We start from the raw sequence: 27,311 nt of genomic DNA, 5'->3' as shown, positions 1-27,311 counted from the left end.
TCCCGAAAAGCGCTGCCTTTAAAAATTCGCTGTGTGTGTGCGTGTGCGTTGTGCGTGTGATTTGGGCACCACACACATTGTCCCTCTGCGCAAGTGCACCCAGCAACCTAAGCAAGCTGCGTGAACCGCACGGCGAGTTTCTGCACGCGATTCGTGCGCGGTATTTTCACGGCCGCGTCGACGATTTCGTGCCTGCGGTGGCTCCTTTCCTGCACAGGCAAGTGCGTTTATGCCTCGAGTAGTATTTTAAAGAGCAGGAAAAGCGGACGTTGGAGCTACCTAGCGTCACTAAATAAGCTACTGCACTATTCCGCGGCCGGTGCTGCCGCCTCCTCCAGCCCGGCCGTGGCTCTGTGCGGGTGGTTTCCGCGGCGGCGTCAGCGCGCCTCAGGCGTGCGCGGCGCGTTTTCGCTTGCAGAAGAACTAGAAAACGTTTCATGCGGTTCACGCTTTCGTTACGCGTGAACATATTGCATTCGGCAAGTTCTTGGGGGCCACGAACACTGGTTTCCCCTAATATAAAACAGTGTGGGCAGGCCCCGAAGTGGTTTTCTCTGACTGGTAGTGCTTGATTGCAAAATTCCCTGACAATTTCCCGACTTTTCCGGGTGGCTCAAAATTCCCTGACTTTTCCCTGTTTTCCCGGTTTTCCCAATCGCTAGACACCCTGCTGATGTTCCATCAACCAGTTCCTCTTAAGCCAACGTAAACTACCTATTTCGTAGAACCAGCAGAGCACTGGACAGTTCAGTGACAGAGACGGTCGTCAAAAACAAGACTTTTTATTTGTTCGATGAACATTCACAGGAAGCATTGGCGGAGGACCAGAGAAAGAGAGACACCTCCATGGGAGACAGGCTCCGTGCACACGGCACGCAAATGCGCTGCTTAGTCGCTAACTGCAATGTCCCAATCAACACAGCGGCACCGCAGAAGAATCATCGCAATGCTTCGAGACCAAGTTCCCGCTACCGAACAAGTCGAACGTGTGCAGCCGTTTCGCTCATTAGGTCCCCACGTACTTACTTGCACGTCAGAGGTGAAACCCACGGAGGGCTGCTTTTCATGTGGTAGGCTCGAAAGAACAGCAACCGCACGTGCTGTCGGCCATTATAGATGTATGAGCTCACGTGATGGCAGGAGATAAGGTTCGCTTCAAACTCCGACAGCCTCTGTGTTATTACACAGCGTTCTATGTGCAAACCTGTGCGCGTACGAACCGCTTTTACCAATGTAAAAGTTTTACCGATGGCATGTGTATTTGCGGTGGTACTTTAATTCTGGGCTGAAAGCAAAAATGGCGTGAACTTAAATATGTCCAGATGACGGGAGGCTACATAAAGAGCGGAATAAGTGTTAACAATACATGAGCGAAACAAGCCACACAGAAACAATCTGCTGCAACAACAGTTTCCTGTATCTTCTAGGGAACACTTCTGATACACATCTCTTTGATGCACAACAAAACAGTGTTCAACAAATGCAATATTTAAGTATCCCTTTAGTTTAAGACTTCAAGACACCCATTTAGAAACCACACATCAATTTTCTTGCTGCATTCCTTTCTAGGGGATTGAAAAAAATTACGCAAAGCTTTGCGGCAGATATTGCTGGAAGGACTGATGCTCAAACTCTGTAAGCTCTGTCGTTAAGTTTAGAACGGTCGTAGTTCTCTACGTCCACATCTGTCATTGACTTCACTACCGCAGTGACGCAGAATAAAACGTCTTTACGGCTGCACACGTTCAACACGCTCACTTGTAAATACGTGCTTCTAAGCAGCGAAATTCAAATTATCTCTTGTGGTCCCATAAACAAAGCGTACTTGCTTTCTGCTCACGTCTGTGAGCCAACGAAAGCTCAAGCCAGCCCACCGAAATTCTGCAATGCAAACACATCCTTTGCATATGAAGCTCTTGTAAAGCATGTGCTCGGACTCGATAGCGAGGCCGAGAATTTCACAAATTCAACCTCAGTACAGGTAAAGCTTAAAGCAGTCATATAGTAACAACTTCTTTTACTAAAGTCCCCACTTTACATCAGTGCACAATTGCCAAGCTCTACTACAATGGTTTAACTACAACCTTAGCACACAATAAATCCTTTCTTTTTATTTGACAAAACACTCGTTAAACCAAGAAGACCCCACATGCTCGATACAGCTTGTAGAGCTACGGGGAACTGGAGAAATGTGGCAATCTTTGTTCGAAACGTCGTCATCCGAGCCCGACGCAAAGCGAAGTAAACTATCAAGGGTTGTGCCATCGCTGTTTTATTTGTCGAGCTATTCATCTTACTTCAGCGCATTTAGCTGATATGATTTTGCACATTATTACCCCTAAAACTAACTACAAGTTCCCCCCTGTGCCTCATAAGACAATTGTTAATATCTGCACTTCCTCGAGGCAGGCGAGAATCAAAAAAGAAAGGTTGCGAATATACTACAGTGCACAAAATGCCCAGATGGTTCACAGCAGCTGCTGCTTATATAAACAAAGCCTTTTGAAAAGCCCCGTTTGGTTCCAATAATAGGTCTGACATACAGATAACCGTTTGAGTAAGCTCTATCTACGGTAGAGATTGTAGTTTCCCACACGGAAGAAATTGTTCAAAAATCAACGACTGGCATTTCTGCACAGACATACAGGATGAAAAAGAGAGGAAAAGAATCAGGAGACACACCATGAAGAACAAAGCGTTCGACAAATGAGCTCACGCGGATCATGAAATGCGAAAAACGCTCTCTCCCTGCCAAAGAGGAAAGGCTTTTACAATCATGAGATGCGTATCCCTGAAAATGTCGTCAGAGAATCTTCACGGCGCAAAAGGGTTTTCGCACACTTATAGGCCCACAGTCCCATCTGTTTGTGTCTCGCGTAACGGCATAAAACGTCACACACACGGTGGCATTACTCTCACCGAGCACTCGTTTCGGGGGCCTCCGCTTTGGCACGCTCGTCAATTGGAAGTTATATCTAAAATGCATAACAGGCCCCCAAGTTTGTGGAGGGAATTTGGACATGGGTTTACACGACAGGGAGGTGGAATTTGACAGCCAAAGTTTAGCGAGGGAAAAAAAAGGAGCGACATCAAGATAACACACGGATACAGTCTCTCAACAACGTCTTGAAAGACCACGCTTTCCAGCATCACTGGCTGTAACATCTTTAAAAAAAAAAAAAAAGAACCGTCTAATAATAAGCGACGAAAATTCATTGTTGAGCACGCATGAACGACTAGATCGAATGGGATGCAAGAACGGACTCGGGGAAAGATAAGAACTCGCGAATGACTTACAACGGACAGCAAACGGCACTTTTTTTTTTTACATGGTTACATTCAAGTGAGCACAGCGGTGGGGCACGGAAAGGGTTATGACCCGCAAGCCCGCGACGTCTTCTGCAATATTGCGTGACTTCGGTGCGAAATCACGTTTGTTGAACGGCACGCGCAAGCGTCGCGGCCGTTTTTTTTTTTCGGAAGAAGAAGAGCTCCAACAAGTAAGGCGACGAGGTAAGGCAGAACGTTTGGAACACTGGTCTTAGGCGATGGCTATAGGCGATGGTGTAGAGTGACGCGGCACAAAAATTCTTAAGGGCAGCAAATGTGGCGATGGAGCGAACGGGAAAGTAGCCCCACGCGGTCGCCCAGTCACGAGTATCTGCTGACGACATGATGCTCCCATGGCACCCGGACGCGCGCCTTTGAAGATAGTTTCGGGCGCACCTGACAATGAGACACTGATGCGAAGGTTTCAAGATCGACAAAAAAAGAAATCGCTGTTGTCCCCTTTTTCACTTATGGTGATGGCGTTCTACATGCAGTCAATTGTGAATGCGCAAAGCGTAAGTGCTAAGCCTTTCGACCGACATTTGAACGCCACTTTCATTAGGCTAGGTGAGCAGAAGCTGGGAATGTAAGCAGGGAATGCCTGGTACAGCCGGAGATGCCAGGGAACATCCAGTTGCAATCCGACTGTCCACCGGAAACTTGCGCAGTGAGAAGCAATGGTGCGCTTGAAGTTTAGGCCTAAAGTTTAGGATTCAACTAACTCGCATGACACGAGTTTCACGGTGCTGTGCTGCTAAGTGATGCAGATGAATGAAATACACACTCCCATTTTCCGCGTGCCATTTTCCTAGTTTCTCCGTACTTGCTTTGCATCGCTTGGAAGCACAGCACTGCTGGAGCGTACTCAATACTAAAAACCACCACATGTCTCTGTAAGCACACACACGATGTCGACTTTTGGTGGTTGAACAACGGCAAACCGGACACCTTGGAAGCATGCAATGGGACACTCTAGGAAGAATATGCATGGAAATAAAAATGAAATGCAGGAACGGCAACAGAGTCCGCCAGCTGCTGCACGGCAATGTATTGCAGGTTGAGACTGGATGCCAGCTAGCAAAGCTCCAGAGGCAGATATATACAAAATGTGCAAGCTTTAAGAGTGGAAAAGCAGCCAGCAAAGCGGCAGTGCTAAAACAATGCTCAAACATGACCCACGGTTGAAACGACAGGCAATGTGAGGCTATGGCGAATCGCAGCGTGGCAGATATGGGGAAGGAATTCACCTTGGAATTGGAGTGACAAGCTGCAAAGCGCGCAGAAGTGGTCTCAGGCAACAGTAATCGAAGGTTCTTGTTCCACTGCTATTGCTATGTCTGTTTTGAACGCACCCGCACCACAATGAAGTGCTTCAACACTTCATTGCAGAATGCCGAGAAATGAAGGCATTGACTTTTGAAGCCTAAGCGTCTGAAGTCGAGAAATACCTCTCCAGACACACAAGTTTGCTGCAAATGAATCTCGCATGTTTGTGGGGGGGTTTCCAAGCAGCCCTGTCAGCCTGTTCGAGGTGCAACAATATGTACGGAAGGTCTAAACAAACTCTGAACACAAAAAACAAAGCGAACGGTCAATACATGTTGCCATCTGCACACAGTACCAGGACAGTGCTGAAGTTTTGAGCTTACTGTCACCAAGCAGCAACATTTAAATAAAACAACGAATTGAGCAACAACACACCTGGCCCTTCCGTCTCAATTTCTCAAGTTGTCGTTGTCTACTTTAGCTTGCACTGCAGGGCCTGTCCTTCATGCCTTTGGATCACTGTGCCATGCAACGCCTCACAATCCAGAATGCTAGAGGTTCGACTTGAAATCACACCTGCATCGGTTCTTTCGTCCTCAACACGGCAACAAGAATCGAACTACGCTTGAGGCAGGAATGAGGAACCGTTTAACCAATATGCAACAAAGTGAACCCATGTAGTGTCCCACTGGCAAACGTTTAGGTAAACCCAGGCTGCTTCTGCAGTTTTGGATGAGATCCAAAGATGACATTGAAGATAGTGAAACGGGAAATACGTAACAATATCACGTATGAAAAAAGCAAGGATAACGATAGTCGGTGACCTCCTTGGGCCTCCCCAGCAGTGATTCGTAATTTCACACAGATACAAAAATCGACAATGCCTCTGCATTGCTGCTTGCAACTAGGCTGACCATGAAATTCCTTCACCAAAGCATTATACCAAAAAGTTCACGTAGCAGCCCCAATTGTACCATACCGCTCAAGGTGTAAAAAAGAACCTTCAGAGCTCGTCTTGTTAAAGCAAACTCCAGTGCCAATCATGCTTGCAGCTGCAAAGTCAAGCCAAGTCAAGGCAATTTCCAAACGGCTTCAAGCTGGGCGCCCAAAAATGAAGTGAAAGTGTTAAAAGCTGCTGAGGCTGTCCCTAGGTACAAACGCAGAAAAATGAGCAAGGCTCCCAGACGCGAATTCGTAGAAGTAAAAAGGCATTGCTTCCTGCAGAATCCTGCTAGCAGTGAACATGGCTGAAAGAGCACAACTGAGGCATCAGTGTTTCAGCAGAACAATTCCAGAAGATGTTCGACATTCTCCAAAAACCCGCTTCTCGAAGACATTACGCAGCCTATATAAGCTAAACTGGGTGAGATGTAACGTCATTTGTTGTAAAGAGTGCTTTGAAGTCCACTGTCGCCAAATTAGCCAGATGCCTCAACCCAATGTGTTCAAAATCGCCCTGTGACATCCCAAGCCTTTTTAATGAGCGTACGCTTGACTTTTCGACTTGTTCACAACCTTGTTTCTAGGCTCGCTCTGAGAGTGAAATTTCCTTCTAACAGGTAGGCAGATAATTGCCTTTTCATTCTTCCTTGATGTGCCAGCTGTTATACAGTTTCCTTTTGCCATCACGAAGCTCTCGCCTGTAGGAGTCAGTTTCAGCCCATGCAACAACCAACATAAAGAACCTTTGGCAATAGGTCAGTCAGCCTTGTTTTCAACATGACACCGATTCCAAACCATTGGAGCAATGATGAAATGCCACTTTTGCTCCTTCTGCTTACCTACCTTACCTACCTGCTTACCTACCTAATCTATCTTCCACAGTGCACTTTTTAGATCGCCTTGTCCACTCCCAGTGCAATACAACTCACTTTAAATTATGTAGCACCTACACCTCCAAAGCATGAGAGAGACCTTGTGAAATAAGTTGCGCTCCAGCTACACCTACGATCACATAAACCCAAGAAAGAACTCGCACAACTTCTAATAATCAAAAAGAACGGAATCGAGAAAACAATAGAAAAATCTTTGACACCCAAATTTTGCAAGCCGAAGTGAACAAAAAAGCCCCTCTGCAATAAAACACATTCAAGACTTGTGTTTAGAGGAACGTGGTTTACCATCACAGAATCCTGCTCAACAGTACATGCAGTGAAAACGAAAAAAAAAAAGGGGGGGGGGGGGATAACGAGATTCGAAACCTAGTGTGTAAAATTCGATGCCATCACAAGACTTCGTTGCAATTGATACCTGCCGATCGATATCGATGCCTGCCTGCTTTCGTAAACTTAATACTTTTTCATAAGCCACAAATAAGTGCTGCACACATTTGGGGCCACAGCTAATCTCACTAGCGGTAGGCAACAAAAGTGATGTTTAAGACTAGGATTTTTCGATCAGCGCGCTTTTCCTGCATACAAAATGCTCACAAAAGCCTCAAGAAAATGCAGCGCTCAAACAAACAAACGAAAGTACACTTTTTTCTTTGTTCGCCCATGCCAAGCTTTGCCCCTATTTAATGCGCACCAAAACATGAGCAGAGATAAACTTACTTCTTCACAATCTATTCAAACCATTTTTTTTTGCTTCATAACATATGACATTTGCTTCTCGGATGAAAGCGACAGCAGATGACCCTCATCAGTAGAGATTATTATGCCCAATCCTTTGAACAATAATTTACTTGGGAGTGGCACCCACAAAAGATCAGAAAATGCACATTTTATTCTCAAACCATCACTATTCTCAAACTGTGCTTTCAAAAACCTAACACTTAATTTAGAAAAAAGTTGCGGCCAATTAGAACTACTATGGGTGAGACCATTTTGCTGAAACAACAGCGGTGACATATTCGCATCACCAAGGAGACACCCCTAAGCTTAGGAATGGAATTTCAATTCTACTTGACCTGTGTTCTTTGAACTTCTTACCAAATTAGTGTGCTCTCTACAACTTCGTCATGAAGTAATGCTGCCACTTCCAATGGCTACTGTCCCACAATGGTGGTGCGAGTCAGAATCAATGAGAAACACAAAAATAAATTGGAACGAAGGATGACATTCACATAATGTAGAGCTTGTCCGTTTCAAGCATTCCAATGCGCACATTATTAACGAAATATCTTGAAAAGTCTTTTGTGTCGGAAGGGTACGGTAGATGAGATTCTGTCAGAGCATGCACGAAAATGAATAATTTCGGCCCCAAAGATGAGATAATGCTTCGAAACGGATGGAATCCTCCCGCCAACAAAAAATGACTATAAATCGCATGCGCTGTCCGTACCAACTCTCGGACTTCTCCATTGCACAACTGACATAAATTGAACGTGCTATTTTTTTTGTTATTTTACTCTCTTCTTTCATACTTATTTTCTTTCTAACTCTTTCTTCTCGCCGACTAATGTGTCAGTGTCGAAATTCCAGCAAACATTACAACTTTCTCTTTTAATAAAGAGCCCTCTCTCTCTCTCTCTCCCTCTCTTTCTCATTTATCAGCATATCAACACATGAGACACACGAAGCTGTGAGTTTTAAAATTGCATGTAAACTTATAGCACGCTTACTCTAAATTTTAGTAGGTGGTGAATTCACTAAATAGTGTACCTGTCAGGCATGGAAACACAGCAGTTGCATAAGTGAGCGAGCTGCTATTAATACTGCTACTATATTTTCTCGTATAATCAACAATAATCCTACGTTCCGTCGTTGAAATTTGGGCCTCCCTTGCCGCTAGCAAACTACCAACACACCTGCCTTTTTATCCAAAAAAAACTGCGACTATACAACTCGCTTCAGGAAACCCCAAACAAACGGTTTGCTCCAAGACGCTCACTATCACAAAAAGAAGTCCACACGGTGTCCTCCGCGGACCAACCTCCCCACGCACTGATTTCTGTGAACAGTTCGAGTGAGTGACCAATAAAAGATTATGGTTATGCAAAAACTACTTTTCAGAAGTCCTAATGACGTCTGCGATGACACAGAATCACAGCAGCCAATGCCCTCCGAACGTACGTCGGACGACTAGAATCCCAAAACAACCGTGTCCAATCCTAACCGCTTTAGAGCTGATACCGTTGGGTGAAAATCACCAGCTTCTCACAGTGCAATTGTGGCTCAAAAACTATCTTAGCACGAGCCATACTGGATGAACCAATACCAGTGCTCCAGAGAAAAAATGTTTTGAAACCCCGCGCAGCAAACACAGACCGAAACATCTGCCTCTCTGGTTCTTCAATTTCAATCCATGACACTACACTCACTTTATGCCAAAAGGTAGACACTATAAAATTAGTCCCACAATATATATATATATATATATATATATATATATATATATATATAACATGTAGTTATATATGTTTTGCGCTTCGAACGGTCTTGCAATAGAATACCAACTTGCCCAGAAGTCCGCCTTAATCTGACCTCCATAATGCTAAAATTGAGTAACAAATAAGCCCGTCTTTTTCTTTACGTGCCTCTACTATGAACGCAAAAAATAAAATAAAATAAAAGCAACAGTGAAATCGCCTCTGCTTGCATATGCCTGTTAATATGATTCTTTCATGCACTAATGATGTGTTCAGGAAAAGGCCAGCAGTTAGGTATAAGGCAGAAAGACAGGAGGATTTTTTTATCTAAAACAAGTGACCAGCGTTGCGTTATGATAATGGGTGACTCCAGCAGAACAAACCACACCAAGCAACACGCAAAAATGCAGCTGCAATTATCAGAAATTCAACCTTAAAACGAATCACTGTTTGGAAAGACGCAAGAGACTTTGATGCACGAAAGCTCTCCAAGCAAGTGGAACTTCAGGATTACGCGGTTGGACAGAGATATTTGTGCATCCTTATTTTACCAGTCTTGTCGAAGGCAGACACCAGCTTCTGCAGGCTTCTTTTGAAGCCAAGCCACTCTTCTGCACCAACTATACTTCATTTCCTCACCTTCACGCAGTTCTGGGAAAATTACAGAGGGCGTCAGCCAACCAGCCATTATTGATTAGAGGAATAGTGTCTATCAGTGGCATTCAGGCTATTGGAGTCTGCTTTTATAAGGAAGCTATAGATAACACGCCTTTGTATCACTTTCTTCCGTACACTTCCCCATTGCCTGTTCGCATCTTGCCGCTTCCCCGGTGTTGCACAGAGTTAATGAAACATCAAATGAACTAAAGCTTGCGATTACAAAGTGAAGCGTTCAATCTTTCAGTGCTGGTTCACTCAGGCAGCGTGATGAAGATCTACTCCATCTATATTTTTCATTTTAAAGTCACTGCTCCCCGAAACTTCGCTCTATCCACCAACAGAATGCGCAGGAAACTATTTGCTTACTTTAGCAATACGAAATTTCAAAAGAAATTTAGTTATTAGGGAACAAAAAATTCTGAGTGCGGGACGCACTCTTGGCTGAAACTACCGTATTTTTGCGCGTATAACCCGCACCGAAAATGTGAAAATTTGGGGGTGAAGTAGAGCTGTGGATTATACGCAATGTATTTCCTTCGGTGCAGCTTCAATGCAATGTGCGTTGGGCCGTGATGCCCTACAGCAGTGATAGCGACTAAGCCACTGTTATCCCATTGACAGTGCTTATTTCGCACACACAGCTCAGCAAATATACCAACCTGAAAAAATATACGCGGCAAGTCATCTAGTTACGTAGTAAGCTAGGTAAGTTCTTTTGCATAAACAAATGTGTAATGTTGCTTGAGCAGTAGTTTTGGTCCATCCTTTTAATGTATAAAATATGTGGGCAGTACTTTTTTTTATTTTTTATTCGTCGATGGAAAGTAGAGGTGCAGGTTATATGCAGGGGCGGGTTATATGCGCGAAAGTACGGTATGCTGAGACTGCGTTACGTGATTATTGGTGTATCAGCATGAAAACAATTTTCTGAACTGCAGGAATTGGTTTGCCATTATTACTCTGCTGATGCTCATGCACGAATGAGTCGCAAAGCACTTTGAATCGACTGAAGTGCACAAAACTTTCGTAAGACAACTTCGATGTACTGCCTCGGTAAATCCATTGCGCACCAAGCTCGATTTTTGTTTTTTCCTGGAATCTTTATCTGGAGCCAAAGCCGCGTGTTCCACTTAAAATACGCCACTATGCAAAAGCGATACTAAAAAGTGCACAAGAACCCACAAAACCAATATGAATGAAATGCGTTGGATTTAAAGTTAACGAATAAGTTACGTTATGAATAGTGGCCGCTGATTCTGCATACGAGTTAAAAGCTCCTTTTTACAAAGGTCAGATGAGTTTGAAATCGTATGAAAACAGCTGAAATTTTTATCCTACAATACTGGGTCCTGCGAACCATGGAGCTATCAATTCAGTTTTAATTTTCTCCGTGATGCAGCAATTTGAGAAATCATTGTAGCATGCAAGATTGACATCATTACATGATCACAGTTCCTATTTCTTCATTCATGGCAAACCTACGAAATTCATCTAACAGTATCCGCTAAGCTTAAAAATCTGCCAGTGCCTTGTATGAAAGACCTCAATCTTTTATAACAACAACAGATAAGCGGCAAAAATTTATTGCAATTCATTCATCAGTAACTGAGAACTTTTTTGGAACAGATTAGAACATACTAGAGCTCAGCCCTAAAACGTAGGAGTGACAAAAGTTACTTAACCGTGAAATCCCTGTAAAGCTAAGTGCACTACTGTAGGTTTGGTGGACAACTATTAAAATATAACCTACCAAAAATACTGCCCCAATATATATATGTATATTGGCATAATTCTGCATGAATGATACCAAGACATCAAATACCCCGCCCTACTCCCACGTTCCTTGCCTGGAGGCAGTAGCATTGTATACGACATGTCGGCCATAATCCAAGCACTGGAGTCTCCACAGCTGTGCCATTTATTCAGCAGGTATCCCCGAATGTAGCTTTGTCCAAACCCAGCCACACCAGGCCAAACTTGGCGAATGATAACCGGCAAGCGATAATGTACGACTAGCGATGGAAAAGGAATCTCAACACGGCTTGCACTCTCACCAAGCACACACACACAAAACAAGGAGATGATGACCACAAGCAAGGAATCGGGGCGTGACTTAAACAGATCACACCTTGCACACATATTACAAGCCTGCCCCCGCACTTACTACACATCTCCGCTGTGGAATGATGAGTATCTCAGTTTCGCTCGAAATAGACCTTGGGAGAGAGGGAAAGGTACGAACACGCAAAACAACAACCTCTCTCTAACGCTTGGTGTTCATTACAGATGGGCCGCACAAATGTATACATCGGGTAGCCACGCATGTCGGAACACCAAACACATTATCGGGGACAATGCCAGACATTTAACCAGGCGTGACCAACCAAACACCCCTCGTAACTTTTCACCTCACCCAAGCTCCACTTCAGGCAGAACCGGGGCACTTCTTATTCGACAGCAGTAACTCAACAACGCAGAAGGCCAGCCCGTCGTTTGTCCTCCCGACGATGTCGTTAACGAAACAGCGATGTCCCAAACAATGCCCGGCCCTTGGCACGCCGCAAGCGGGACCAGGAGCCCGTTCCCAGGACTCCATCTCCCGGGCCGGGCTTGCGACGGGATGAGCGGCAGGGGGGGAGGGGGCGTTCCGAGCCCTGGCGGCCAGCGGTGCGGCGGTGCGCGTCGGCAATAAATTAGGCTTAGGGGAGGGGCGAGGCTAGACGTGCTGCACAAACTCCGGGTTGAGGAAGGAGAAGCCCATGAACTCGGTCTGGTCCAGGTTCATCATGAACAGCTTGTCGGTGGGCGTCAGCTCGATCTTCTCGCTCGTGAACTGCTTGTCGAAGTTGCTCACGTCCTTGCGGTGTTTCTGCACACGCACACGAGGAAGAACGAGGGCCAGAGTCAGTGAAGCTGCTTAGGCTATGACTCCAGCACAGTGTACCGTATTTTTGCACGTATAACCCGCACCAAAAATGCAAAAATTTCAGTGGAAAAGTAGGGGTGCGGATAATACGCATAATATGCAGGGTTTTTCTTTCGGTGCTGCTGTATGGCAGTGCACGATGTGCCGTAAAGCTCCTACGTGGTAATACTGACTGAACCTTCCATGTCAGTGATTGCATAACACATACAAGGACAAAAAAAAAGAAAATTGGATGGAACTGACGATGATCTTGTGTACAACAGAGAGGACTGCGGTTTAAGTGATACATACCTCTAGTGAGAGCACTGACACTTGTGAATTCTGACTTTTGCCTTGCAGTCAGTGTATTCTACTCCAGCGTTGCCAGATGGTGAAATTCGGCACCAGATTGGGAAAATCAGGTGAAATTTGGGGGCGCCTGGTGTTTATGTACCGGAATGGCTACACCAGATGATATTTGGTGAAAACTGGTGAAACATTTTGTGACATGGCTTGTCACCTAAACTATTCAAATTTATGCCGTTTTGTTAGCGGTTTCATTTGCATCCCGTAGCTGCCGCTACATTCTTGCCCACATACACACTCGGTCGCACTAGAAAGCGAACATCGGGGGGACAATTTCCAGCGCGCATTTCAGAGAGGGAGACTTTTTCTCTTTCTCCCTCTTTCTCTCTCTCTCTCGCATGCTATACGCGCAGACGTGAGTTGGAGTGTGAGAGAAAAAACTACATCACATGACCTGTAAGGAAGCGTGATGCATGATGCCATTTTTTTTGCATAAGGAGTACGCGAGAGAAAAACAACCACGTGACCCGGGAGGATACGTTTTGTGCGACGTAAGGCTTGTTATGGTTTTGTTCCTCTGCGCTGTTTCCCTGTTTCTGGCATTGTATTTGTGCCGTTTGTGCGCGGCGGTTAGTGGGAAGCTGGCGCTCCATCACATGTGGTAGTAGTCAAGCTTTCTATTGTCGCTTCTAGCTCCTGGGTCTCCGCGCAGTTTTTGCTCGCATGCGGTGTTGGTTATATTGCTTCCATCTGTTCCTAGCTATGCGTTCGGGTCGGTGCTTTACGTGTGCGCACGCGGATGGACGCTCTCACGTGTGGTGATTGTGTACATTCCAGAAAGCAAATACTTTTGTGGCTGACTAGCGTAGGGTCGGCAAACGGAAGGCCACCGCTCTGCAAGCTCTGCCGTAAATCCCTCAAGCCTCATTGTGGAACGCTGCCACGACACGCCTAAGGAGCGCGACACAAGAATCATTGTAACAGTAAACTCGGGCGATTGTTCTATCCGTTTGTTTTTCCGTGCTATTATGAATTATCAGTGGTGGATGTGCATGGTGTCAACGGATATTTGATGTCTGTGTGACTATGAATTACTAGTTATGTAACTGGATTTCATGCTTAGCAATTTTTTCCTGAAATCTTGACTTCGAACCCTTTCACGAACCGAACTTTGTCATTGTGTGTTTGGACTTCGTTCTTATGCGTTTGTTGCTTACTTCTGAACAAAAAATGTGTCTTTAAGTGTCGAAGCTTTCAATGTTAAGAACTGTTTTCTAGTACGTGTGTTTGGACTCCTTTCTTATGCGTTTAGTATTTTATCCAGAAAATGATTTAATTTAGGCTGTAAGAGGGCAGTGAAAATGAAAAAAAAAACAGTAAGAAGACGTGATTTGCTGCCAACGATTAAAAATAAGTGAAGTAGCCGGAAATACGCCATATCTGACGTTTTTTTTATTGCTGGTGAAATCTGGTGAAATTTTGGCAGGAAGCTGGTGTCGAAGCCTCTTTTCAATCTGGCAACGCTGTTCTACTCGCTAAATACATGCTTTTTCTGTCTACGTGGTATGTGATGTGTTGCTTGAGCAGTAGCTTTGGTGCAGCCTTTCCTGTATCAAACGTGCGGGCAATATGCGAGGATTCTTTTTTTCCGGCCGGCTGAAAGTGGGGTTACGGATTATACGCAAGGACGGGTTATACGTGAGAAAATACGGCACTGTTGTTCCTCAGCATTTAAAGGAGCCATGAAGAGAAAATACAAGTTGGGTTTATTAGAAAGACTGCTTAGTCCCGATAACAATGATACCAATATCATCGAAATCTTCGAAAAAATAACGGAGATATTAACAAAAACGTGTGAAGCCGTGGCGACCCCCTAGCCAATTTCCCGCAACTTTTCTATGACGTCACGGAACCTTGTTTGTGCAATTGGCGCCCCCCTAACTGACCTGTCGCGACGACACATGACTGGACGTCTGTAATGGGGTCTCTAGTTCCACCTTACCGCATCACTTGAATGCTAACGTGCAGTTAACGGACTGAAAATTATGTTTTATTGTTGGCCTGTATGACGTCAATCTCGCTCATAACACGTCACTGTGGCGCAAAATTTGAAAGTTATTAAATACTTCTTGCTTTTTTTTCGTTAAAAAACATATTTTGGGGCTGCAATGGAGCTGAGTGAGATACTGAATCCTAGTTCTTTCAAATTAAACGAAGTTGTTTTTTCTCTTCATGGCTCCTTTAAGGGGGGGGACACTTGTCCTGAGGACCGAAAATTTGCCAAAAAAATCTATTTTCTGTATTATTTTATTTGCAGCCTACAGGTCCCAAAGAATGTACCTGCAAAATTTTATAGCAAAATTTTCATAAGTGCTTACAGAGCTGTCACCATTTGAGGTCACCCATTGACCATTCTTTCCTGTTTCCAAACTGGGTGCCTCGTTTTCTCGGAGCCAATTTTTTCCCCACGAGCTTAACTGTCGGGTACAATATCTTGGAATGTAGTGGTCAGATTTACATCATTCTTGCTGAATTTGAAAGTTTACGAACTTAATAGTGCAATATGAACACAAGAAAATAGAATTTCGCTTTGCTAGCACGAGATTTTATGCCGTCCGTTTTACGTAAACATTGGTAATTGATGACCTGACATTAATAAGTGTACAGTGCTTGTAGAAACAATGCTAAAGTTACTGCAGTGGTATAGTTGCACTCCCTGGTCCTTCTAGAGCAAAAAGGGATAAAAAGGATAGGTACATAATGAAAAAATTGCCCGAAACAGAATGGCATAACAAGTTGCCCAACTCCGATTTTACACACCATAGATGAAAACTGACTGCATATTGATGCTCAGGATGATGAAATACACTTATGTGTAAATCTCAACCACCCAGGTGAAAGAATGGACCGTCAATACCTCATCAGCATGTACACCAACTCAGCAGCGAGCTTTCCCGCAGAGGCTCAGTGTTTTGCAGCAAAGCCCACATACCAAAAGAGCCCCGCATATCTGCACAAGCCCAGCCATGCTGCCTACCATGAGATTGTAAAACAACCAAGGGTCCCTCCTGTACATGCACTGACTCAGCATGGCAACTTGCAACCTACGAGTCACAACTCAGCAAGTACGGTTTAGTATGTTTGTGCTTGACCATGCTTTTCGTGTTGACACACCTGTTTCGACCACTGGTGTGAAGTTGGTGAAGGGCATATCTGCTCCCTTCCCAGCGACCAGTCCCACTGCATCGTTAAAATCGGGTGGAGAACGTTACTCTGCCCATTTGATGTCTTGCTTTCCCACGCCGTGCTCTGTATTTTTGCTTTTCTCAACTCGCCATGGAATAAACAGTGCAAGTTCCACCTCCAGCTCTTTGCCGTAGGAACAAAGGGACGGAGACACCAAATACGGAGACACCATATCATTTCAGAAATAAAAGCTTTGTCAAAATTAAGACGAGAACTAAATATGGCTTGCAATTATTAGAAATGGCAAATTCCGAACCTTCTGAATTGTTATCCATCATTTCTGGATGCAATAGACAGTTCTCCCTCCTTGCTCGCCTTCAGAAAACTGAGTAAAACCTATTTCCTCGAACAATCGTGATTTTTCTGTACATTTTGTTTTTCAGTCCTAAAGAACGTGTTCTTCCTTTGACCTTAATGATTATGTGTCATGTTGGTGATGTATGTGTTGACCACAAATTCTGTCATTTTTTTTTACCTATATTGCCTTACCATGTTTGATACTCTGTATGTGTTTTTTTTTTTATTATTGTATGAGCTTGATAATTTGCAATGCGTTTGAACATTTTATATTTCATTCAATGTAATGTTTGATATAGTAGTGTGTTTTGAGTGTTTGAGATCCAGCTATCTGGTTTGAAGTATGTTGCGCTCATGTTGTCTGCTGCGTGTACTGTCTGGTGTCGAAGGCCCAGTCAGGTGGCTTTCAGTGCCGCCTCTTGCCTTGGCATCACGACAGACCGCTATTGAACATTGTTTTTGTCAATAAACAATAAAACAAAACAAACAAACAAACAAAGCAACTGTCTTCTGAAAACTGCTTGCCAGTCACACTTGACAAGATAGACCACACTCGCATGCCAGATGAAATACAGCCTTGTGTAACTTAAAAGAACTAGCTTTGGTAACCCACTTTGCTTCATTGCAGTCACTAAAGGAGTTTTTTTAATGAAAAAAAAAAGAGAAAAACCCATATTTGAAAACTTTCATACTTTGCACTACACATCAGCACTGATGGAATAAGGAAAACCCTAAAAACGGTTTTCAGTGTGTTATCTGCCCATAGACACGCAAGGGACACGATTCATCAATTCAGCAAGACACACCACTGCAACCACTTTGAGGTGGCTTCATTTGGCAGCTGCCCATCATACAATCAAGATCCTGCGACATAAAAACCAAGAGAAAAGGTGACTGGAGAGCCACCACCGCATATGTAGATGAGTTGTTTGAACTTAGCAATGAAATGGGTACCATTGTTATTAGAATGAAGCGGACTTTTTAAAACCAAACTTGCATTTTGTCTTCATGACCCTTTTAACTGCTGTCCGTAAACAGCTAAGTCCAATGTGCTTACTATTTTCAGGCACTCAGTGTTCTTCGCAACAACCGCAACCAATTTTGTGAACACATTAGTATTTTGGAAGCAGCAAGCTCTTCCAAGGAACACTTATGGAGCAAAATAACTTTGTAGTAGAAACATTTAGTATATTTTTCTGTAGTTAGCTGTCAAAGGATTCAACCCGAAAAGATAAACACCCGACGGCTTCTGTTTCTTTACAACCTGGTAGAGCCAATTGATCCAACATTATATCGAGCACAAAGCAAGGGTCAGTGCTAGCTTTGCAAGACAAATTCAAAGAACACTCATGAACTTTTAGATGTCTGTGATGCCATTTACGGCTGCAAGCAACCAAGGCACTTCACAGCAGAATCTTATTGCCCCCACCGTAGCAGATTTTGGTACATATTAAAAATACCCAAACCGTTGAAATTTCACGTAGCCTCCCACTACAAGAAAAGCAATAGATGAGCTCTTGCTCTGAGCTGTAAAATATTAAACTTGTTTATTTCTTTTTAAAGAAGAGCAGGCATTCATTCATAAGGCCAATATAATTACACAGCTTGCCTTCCTTACTCACCAGAATACCCTGGGTGAGGAAGTATGAGCGGCCCGTGTCATGTGGAATATAATTTAATTGTTTTATTTCTCACGCTCACATAACCATGCAGAAAGCAGCACACAGCAAATGGACTACAGCATGACTTCCACCCATACAAGGGAAACAGAGTGACATGGCCAAATGTCTCCGACATGGGGCAGGACTTTGGTACGTCACTTCCCCTAGCGGCTCGACATGGCACTGGAAGCGACCGTGAACTGACGCACGTAGCCACCACTGCAGGTGTCACCACTCACCAAAATGGCACTCGTGCCAACAAACCAAGTTCCCCGTGTGGGAAAGGAGCTGATAATACAAGCGGGAATCACGATAAACATCAGCATCCTTGCCACTAGTAAAAGCATTCATCGAATACTACTGGCCTGCCTCTACCCTACTCTTGTTCATAAAGCACTCCCCTCCCACCACCCCCGCCAATCTCCATGTGCCTTTGGGGCACAAGGTGTTCCATAGTACACACTTTTATTTACGATATGACAGGTGTGGACGGCAAGGATGTTTGAAGTCAACTGAACGACAAGACATGGAAGGCTTCTGCCTCGAGGGGACTCACCTGATCACATTTCTATGGGACCTACTAATCCGTGACCCACAGGCTCAAAAACCATAGGACTGTACATTGTATTTGTGAAAGGAGAATTGAAATTTTGGCTTCGGGCAAAAACGCGAACTGAATGAGCACACTGGGACATTTGTTTTTCAACGCCTCGGACTAGAACGCTTCGTGCTTCAAAGACACGACACTTTTACAGCAAGGAAGTATACCTCTACCTCTAACGGTTTCATCTCCATTGGCAAAAACGCCAAGGCGCCAAGAGTACACTTACACACTGCATGCTTTGCTCCTCCCCAGGATTCAAGTTAGGGGAGATGGCCTGAGATCCTTCATTTCCATGACAATTATTTTAAAACGTACTAGACACTTTGTCAGGTTGTCATGTTGTGGGTCGGCCAGCGAGTCAACCTGTCATGGACACCCTTTGCCTACACTGTAGGGAACTTAAGTGCTTAATTAAAAACAACTGAAGAGGCGCAACAAAGAAACGGGAACTTGTTCGGAGGTAACAAAAACGGTATATAAATCACCCGCGCGTAAAACCAACAGTTCGCGCAGGAAAGAAGCACTTGAAAACATATACCAACCAGAATGGATAAAACAAACGATTTTGACATCTGCTGACTGACAGCAGGATGCACAAGTTGCGGAACTTGCGACAGCTGATGTGACATACGACTGGCAGGTTGTGACACAATAGAGGAAACTTTTCGCACTAATTTTCTTTTTTTAAGGGGTGAAGCCACTTGACGGCTGGGGCTGTTGACGTCTCCTGTCGTCGTTGTAATCATCACCTCATGTAGTCACGTTATTAAAACATCAGGAAACTTGTTTACGCATCGCACTGGAACGTAAAAGCATACAAAAAAAAAAACGCCAAGACACTCATTTACGCCGCGTGCTAGAATGCTTTGTGCTTAAAAAAAAACACGAGAATTTTACAGCACAGCTGTATACCTTTACCATCCAACGGTTTCATCTCCGTTGGCAAAAACGCCAAGGCGCCAAGAATAAACTTTTACACTGCATGCTTCGCCCCCTCCCCAGGTTTCACGTTAGTGGAGATGACACGGGATTTTTTTTTTCTTTAATACCTTTTTTTAGCTTGTTCACAGGACGATGTTTTAACAGTGTGTAAGATTTTGCTTAGGTTGCAGAAGGAACCACATCGGGGTCAGTAGGGAAGCCTCTTCACATTGAAACAGAACCGCAAAAGAAAGAGCAACCCACGGGAAAAAGTGCAACCTGTTTCTTCGGCTATCTGTCACATGCCCTTTGTCTGTCTATTTTTATTGTGCTTCTGCTTTGTAGTATTTACTCAGGCTTGCTCCTGTAACGATTCCCCCATCAGTAAGAGCTCGGTGAGTGCTTCTGCCTTTAATGCCACGATTATGCCTGACAGTACACCCCAAAGCTCCAACTACAGCCAAGCCACAGGGATTTAAGGTTCGGTAGGAGATGGATTTTTGGCAGCCCGAAACAGACAGTCAGTCCATGAGAGGGGAGAGGAGCAGTCAATCTTTTATCGTGGTTAGGGTTGCCACCTGACCGGTTTTTTAGACAGCGGGCTGGTTGCTGGCCTGTACCTAAAACCAGCCGATATTGGCCAGTTTTTTGGCTATCGTGCCGCGGTATTTCATTTTTGGCCTTTTGTAAGCATTAATACAGCAACTACAATGATAAGTATGTGTTGGCAAGCTGTGCAAAGACACGCAAGCCAAGAAAATACGTGGCCGGGCGCGATTCCTGGAATTCCTGGCCGGTTCCTGGCCCGGAATGATTCCTGGCCAGGCGCGATTGAGATGGAAGGGGATGAAAGAGAGGAGCAACAAAACAAAATGCCGCTGGTGCGGTCAGCAAGTGCGATAGTATTTCAGAGCAGCATATTCAGAGCAATAACCAAAATCTCAATCACTTTCAGTACAAATGTTATGTGGATTTCTCTGTAGGAAAACGCTACAATAAATGGCATGCATGTAAAAAAAAGCAAGGCGTCTCTTCTTTAACACAAATTCAACCTTCTGTATAGCGCACCCCCCCCCCCTCCCTCCCCCCCCCCCCCAAGGGCCGGTTTTTTTCTTTGGGGAAAGGTGGCAACCCTAACCGCGGTTCACACCACTCAAAGGGGAGGAATATAAAAGAGGGAAAAGATGGCCTTGTGCAAAATTGTTGAATTGATTGCGGTGTTTAGTGTGCTGAAGCTACATCTGGGCTTCGAGGAGCGCCGTAGCGGAGGGCTCCGGATCAATTTCGACCACCCACGTTTCTTGCGCCGAAATCTCGACACGCGGGAGCTTTCACTTTTTGCCTCCCCCGGAAAAGCAGCCACTGTGGCCGAGATCAAACCCGCGTAGTTATAGTCTCAGCTGCACAGAGTCTGAGCCACTCGGTCACTGTGGCGGTTGAGCAAAATTATGGTGGAATCTATCAGTATGGGTCGTGAAACTACTGTAAACCATAGAAATGTGTACAGAGTTTCAACAGTACCGCAACAATGGAAAAAGAAAACAAAAGTGTCATTCCAAACAGCTAGCCCAATTTTATAGTGACAATCTTTGAAATGAAGTACGTATGCGTGGCATACTGCTGCGAACGGGCCCACTTGCAAGCCTGCCAGCTTTCTGAAGTGCCAGCATACCGGTAATTCAAGCATGGCACTGGCATCCTCGGTTCTATGCGTACCGGCAATTCACACCAGTAACAGCTGTCCCCACGGTTGAATTACCAGTTGCTGTAAACAACTGCAATTTTTTTCGTTCCAGCATTCCATCGTAAGCCCCGGTGTTCCCGGACTGCGACACCATTCACTTTGAACCGATTTCTTACTTTCAACTGCTTTCAGGGCCAGTGGCGTGATGCGATGACTGTGACAGGAAAAGCAAACCACTACTGAAGCGTGCTGGTAGCACATACTTTGAAGAAAAAAATTAGAAGGCCGCAAGATAGACAGAAACCAGCAAAGGTTGTTTTCCCATTCGTTCTTCACTTCAGTCCTTACTTTGCCGCTCGTTTGACATCTATAGCACGATTCTCCTCCACCTATTTTCCCCAAACACTGGGGATAACGGTCCCGGGTGGCTACAGTTCGACACAACAACTTTAGTGTGAGGGCTATGTTGACATCAAAAGCAAAGGTGCGACTCAGGGCTCCCCTAACAGCAAGTTGTCATGAGAACAAAATCTTTCGCTGTAGCTGAGAAGGTTGAATGCGGCCTGAACTAAATAGTCCCCTTAAGAAATCCAATGCACAGTTTGATACCGAACTGAACAACCGAATCTTGACTTGAAGCAAAGCGAGGGAAAATGAGTGACTTCAAACAAATAACCTTGATAATAAAGAACAACACACGAAGCAGTGATGACTCCCCATGCACTTTTCGGTGATTTCTCTATGACATCGCAAAACCTTGTATGTGCGATTGGTGGCTGCTCAGAAACACAGCTGGGTGATTGTAATGGGGATTGTACTTTTACCTGATCATATCACTTGAGTGTTGACGCACGGTTAACACACCAATAGAAATGCTTCCAGTGCTGGCCAATAATACGTCATTCCTGCACCAATTGTGTCACTGTGATGACAAGTTTGATAGTTTTTCAATATTTCTTGTGTCTTTTCGGTTAAAAGAAACGTCTGTTGCAGCTAGACTGGAGTTTAGCAACTTACAAAACCGCAGTTCTTTCAAACTGAACAAAACTGTACGTTGTTCTCAGAGCCCCTTAATCTCGACTCTTGTTCTAATTTTTTTGGAGTACACTGCACAGCTACAAAAGCTTGGCGAACTTTCAATTTTCAAGCTACAGCACCACAAGTCAAACACCACCCTAGGGTTTCAGAGCAAAGCCTTTAATTAAGCATGCTTAATTGAAGTTTCCAGTACCTAGACTGACTTTCACCATACCAACACATAAATAAAAACATGGTGCAACATACCCTCAGTCTTCAAGTATTTGGTCTGTTTTTAGTGCGGCAATATTTATTATACAAAGAAATAAGTTTGCGCAAAAGACGAGGACGAAGATAGAGAGGACAAGACGAGCGCAACCTCCTACTTTATAATAAATAAAGTTGGATGTTGCGCTCGTCTTGTCCTTTATATCTTTGTCCCCGCCTTTTGCGCAAACTTATTTCTTTCTAAGTCATGAACCAACTACCCAGCATACAAGTACTACTAAATATTTAACAGCTTGCTTGTTAATCGCTAACAGGACACACCTCATTTCATGACTACTTCAATTCGCAACCAATCTCAACTAAAAAATGCCAGAGCAAAGCAATAATGCCACAAACTGCCCAATTAAATCCATATTGATATAGTAGACTCCCATTAAGACGAAGTCGAAGGGAGTATGCAAACTTGTTCATCTTATCGCAAGTTCATCTCAGCTGATGAAGTGCCCCCCAAAAAAGGCTTGCCTACATGCCCAGATACACCCAAATATCTCTATGCTTCAGGATGGTTATTGAAGTAGACTTACAATTGGGGAAAAATGAGAAAAAAATTTTGCAGTGACACGAGAATTCGGATTGACTGATTTCATCTCAACAGGGGTATACTCTATTAATAAACGCAAAAAAATGTAGGGTAAATGAAGTATCAAACAGGGCAGCTCTAGCCAAAGCTCTAATTTCTGGTGAGCATATTGACGGGAGAGGTGATCGCTAAGGGTGAAGATGAAGACCATCTAATGCGTCCTTGCAGAAATGCCAAGTCAAGCCAAGCCATGGCAATTGGGCTATGTGCTTTCCGACCCACCATGGCAGATCTTTCTTTTTTTTTTTCGTAGCCCCACCGTGCTAATACTGAAGTGCTTTTGTTAAAGAAGAAGGAAAAAATACCACACACTTCATTGAATTCAACAATGTTTACAACATTTTATTATATTAGCACAAGGTTATGACGAACAATCCCAACAAGAATACTATAGGGGGTACTGCGGGAAGCACACAGTGGCATTGTTCACAAAGCTCTTTTTTGGGGACAAATTCTGAGAACTGTACGTGAACCCCTAAGAACCAAGCTCACAGGCTCATTTGCCATGCACTCAAATGACGTGACAGTACCCCTTCATTTTATTAACCACAGTGGGTTTCGATGTTTTCGTAATCGAAACAACTGCGTGGGATTAAAAGTATGCAAATGCATAGTTTAGTCTCTTTCACTGATGCTTTTAGTAGCAGTAGGCATGTTACTTGAGCATCAATGTTTCGTTTGGGCAAGGAATATCTCTGAGGGATGTTTTCTACGCAAGTTTTGTTGAACACCACACCCCAGCAGACCATAAAACGACCCACACAACACCCTACAGAGGCCAAGGATCGACAAGAAACATGAAGAAGACTGCATCTTGAAGGTAATATGATACGAAAGAGTAAAGACGTACACGCTCCAAATGTGCATCCAAGAGAGAAGAAAATTGTGCCCTTAAAATCTGGAAGAATACCACACACTTAACGGTAGAGTATTTGAGAACCCGCTAGGCGGGCTGTAGAGTATTGCACAACGGCGAGAGATTCACGAATAGAGGAGCGACAACATATCTGGGAAAAGCGTGGCCCATGCAATGCACCTGCGGCGGCTGGGACAAGGGTGGAATAAATGGAAAGCCTTTGATTTGGCACATACTGCCTCCAAATAGGGAGGGCGGCACCAGTACAGCCTGGGTGCAACACCAGTGCAGTCTCGGGGTTGAAGAGAGTTGATAGCTGGGGAAGCGCTGTGGGCCCACTCGGAATGAGAAAATGAAAAGGGCACACCGCAATGCCACGGCACGCACCGCCTCGCAACAGAGCAGACCCGGTGCAACCTGGGTGCAACACCAGTGCAGCCCCAGGGCTGAGCAGAGATGATAACTGGCAAAGCACTGTGAGCTTATAAGGATAAAGGAAAAAGCGTGTCATGCCACGTGATGGCAAGTTTAGGGCTGTTCTGTTTCTGATCCCGTTTCTGTTTTTCCTTCCAAAGTTCTTTCTTGAACTGTTTTCTTTTTAATAGTAGTATATACATCGAAAACCATGTGGGCTCGAGTTTCAATTAAAAGTTGTTCCAATGAATAATGGAGTGCAGGACAGATGGATAGCAGTATTCTCACCAACATTTTGGATGTGGCACACCCAAACACTACAGTTCTCTCCCAAAACATGCATCATAAGTGTGCTGGCCAACACACACATATGAATTTGGCCACACACATATGAAAAGATCGACCCAAGGCAAAGTTTTGTGAAAAAAAGTGTCCAGAGACAAGGATCAAAGATTTACATACAAAACAGCTGCACAGCTGCCTCACACAAACCCGATCTTTTAGCTTAGACAGACTAGTGGAATTGGCGTGCCCACCAAGACAGATGCCCGAGAGCGCCTTGCAGAAATGAAGGGACCCTGTTTCTCATAATTAGCGGCATGACCAAAACATGGCAGAATGTGCAGAGGAATAAAGAGATGCTCTACAACAAATAACAGTGTCGACTTGCGAACATGATTGGCAACATGTACGCCAGTTGGCTCGTGTGTCACAGAGCTTCCAACGCAGTGAATGACAATTTTTCGCCTCGTTTGGTACCCTGTCATATTTGCACCCTGCTATAACCATGGTAACAGTTGAACCGTTTTTTAACTGAGCCGTGATGAGTCAGCTTTTTGTTTGGTGCTTGAAGAAATCTATGAGCGCTTGCATGAATGCTGCGTGCATGCCTGCTACAACTTAATGAGAAAGCAACCAGAGAGAGGCAGGCATTTTTAGGATACCCTAAGTAGCGCTGCTTCAACACAGCACTTGGCAATATAATGTTGCCCTTAACAAACCTCCCCCAACAGCTGACAAATGCGTAGCAATGGCCCTTAGACTGCAATCTAGCCAAAAATGGCAGATTAGCAAAGCAGCTGAAGTGGCCTTTCGCACAATAATGCCATGAAAGCTGCTGAATAGCAGGGCACGAACCACTCATTGCTGCATACTACTCTACTCCTGACCTTGGGCTATTCAATTGCAAGTCGTGCGTTTCACATGCCTGCACTGGATTTAGTTGTTGCCCCATCTGAGCCAAAACCAGTGCGCTAGTCTGTATCCAAAGCTGCCATGCAGGAGGCACGAAGAAAAACTGTTTCTTTAACCCTTTTACTCCTAAGGCCTTTTCTTAAATGAGCAGACATTCCGTATTGCCTGCTTAAGCTCTACAAAAGCTTGGTTGCCCTAGATAAACAGTGTGTTAGGAGAACCAAACTGTTGATGTGTTGAAAGACATCGTGTGTGCCCTTTTTTTCTAGTGAAAAAAAAAAAAAACTGTCCTATGTAATGACAACCCAACACGAAAATCTCAGCATTCGAATACTAACCCATAAAAAAAAAGGTCTGAAATGTCAGCTCCGATTTGCAACAAACTTTCCAGCACTGCTGCAGAGCACGATGTGTTAACCCGAAAGCAACGCTGTCACTTTCCCCAGCTATCCCTTTGCAGCAAAGGCAGTGCGTGCCACAAAAGCAGCGGCGAACAAGCGCAAGACGTGCAAAGGTCAAAGGTCGCCCAAAGGGTCGGCGTGTGCGTGGCGTGACTCAGAAGGTGGCGCTGCCGCAGAAGTTGCTGTTGACGAAGGTAAAGCCCTGAAACTCGTTGCCCGTCAGGCTGCGCATCACGAGCGGGTCGCCCGGACTCAAGGTCAGCTTAGCCTGGGTGAAGGCAGGGTCAAAGTTCTCTCCAGACCGGGGGTTCTTCTGCAAGGGGCAGTCGGATGGGGGGCAAAGGGCACGAAGAGAAGGGGGGAAAGGAAGAGGAGGGGACCAGGCAAACCGTGAAAACAAACCATACGAAGCCACAGCCGCAGCCGACAAAAGAAACGGGAGCGAGCTAACTATGAAAGCGGGTCAAAAGGTTCAGCAGCCACTAACTTGTCTACGAGACAGGCACGCAAAACTCTTTTTCACTTTACAGCACAGCACAACGGAGTAAGAGTTCACTGCAACACTTCCATCATTTCGACATGCTCGCGTCACAAATTCACAAGACAGTACGGCCACCAAACGTTGCATCCTTGCTAAAACAGTGCCTACGCAGAAATAAGTTGCACTGTCAAGTCCCGCAAGCAACGAAGTAATTGGAAAATCTTGATTGTAATGAGAGCTTTGCCAGCGCGATAAACAAGTGCCACAAAAAAATGTAACACCGCCCTATTATCCCCATGATAGCTTCAACCATTGAAGACACGGTGTAATGCCACCAAGCCGGGAACCAAGAAAGGGACTGTGCGGGTCAGGGCTTCACCCAGCAAGCCTGCCCTGGTGAAAGTGTTTTAGTCTAACTGACTGCTCCACAAAAACGTCACCCAATCTCAACCACTTTGTAGGTGCCTTAAGATGAACTTTTCAGGCTTAAATTTTAAAATGAGCAATGATTGAGCTTTTTAAAAGGCAGCAGTTGAGCTACTAAGCCATATTAATGCCATAAATAATTGTCTGCAATATGAAGCAGAAAACTGCCTCAGTGTTGCCATCTAAAAGCTAAGGGTACATAACGATCAAGTCGTTGTTAAAGGACTAGACTGCAGTTAAAACCACATACCCAGAGGAATCATTACTTTTAAAACCATTAGCTAGAACTGAAAGAAAAGAAAAATTGTCTACCTCTGAAGCACAGGCTGTCTGAAGCCACTTTGCTACAAGGAAGTTCACAGATATTTGCACTTCTTCAATATGTGTGACAAAAGTTGAGAGTAAGCTAATCTCATGTACGACCGCTCGTCAACCACCAGGACAGCGGCAATGCAAGCCAGCAAC

The 27,311-nt window shown here is 44.5% G+C and overlaps 1 protein-coding gene across 1 annotated transcript in view; it reads right to left on the bottom strand.

Moving 5' to 3' along the window:
* Positions 1-766: 766 nt before the first annotated feature.
* The window catches only part of LOC144138795 (protein kinase C, brain isozyme-like), a 180,532-nt gene continuing 153,987 nt past the window's right edge, over positions 767-27,311 (bottom strand). The window contains 1 exon segment of the mRNA XM_077671265.1: positions 767-12,434. Within this exon segment, the coding sequence (XP_077527391.1) occupies positions 12,282-12,434 (153 nt within the window). The 3' untranslated portion in view covers positions 767-12,281.

Source organism: Haemaphysalis longicornis, unplaced genomic scaffold (genome assembly GCF_048455015.1).
Source record: "Haemaphysalis longicornis isolate Haplotype H1 unplaced genomic scaffold, Haemaphysalis longicornis Haplotype H1 scaffold_5, whole genome shotgun sequence".
Lineage (NCBI taxonomy): Eukaryota > Metazoa > Arthropoda > Arachnida > Ixodida > Ixodidae > Haemaphysalis > Haemaphysalis longicornis.
Note: the sequence above shows the minus strand (reverse complement) of the source record. Positions and strands in the feature narration are given on the sequence as shown.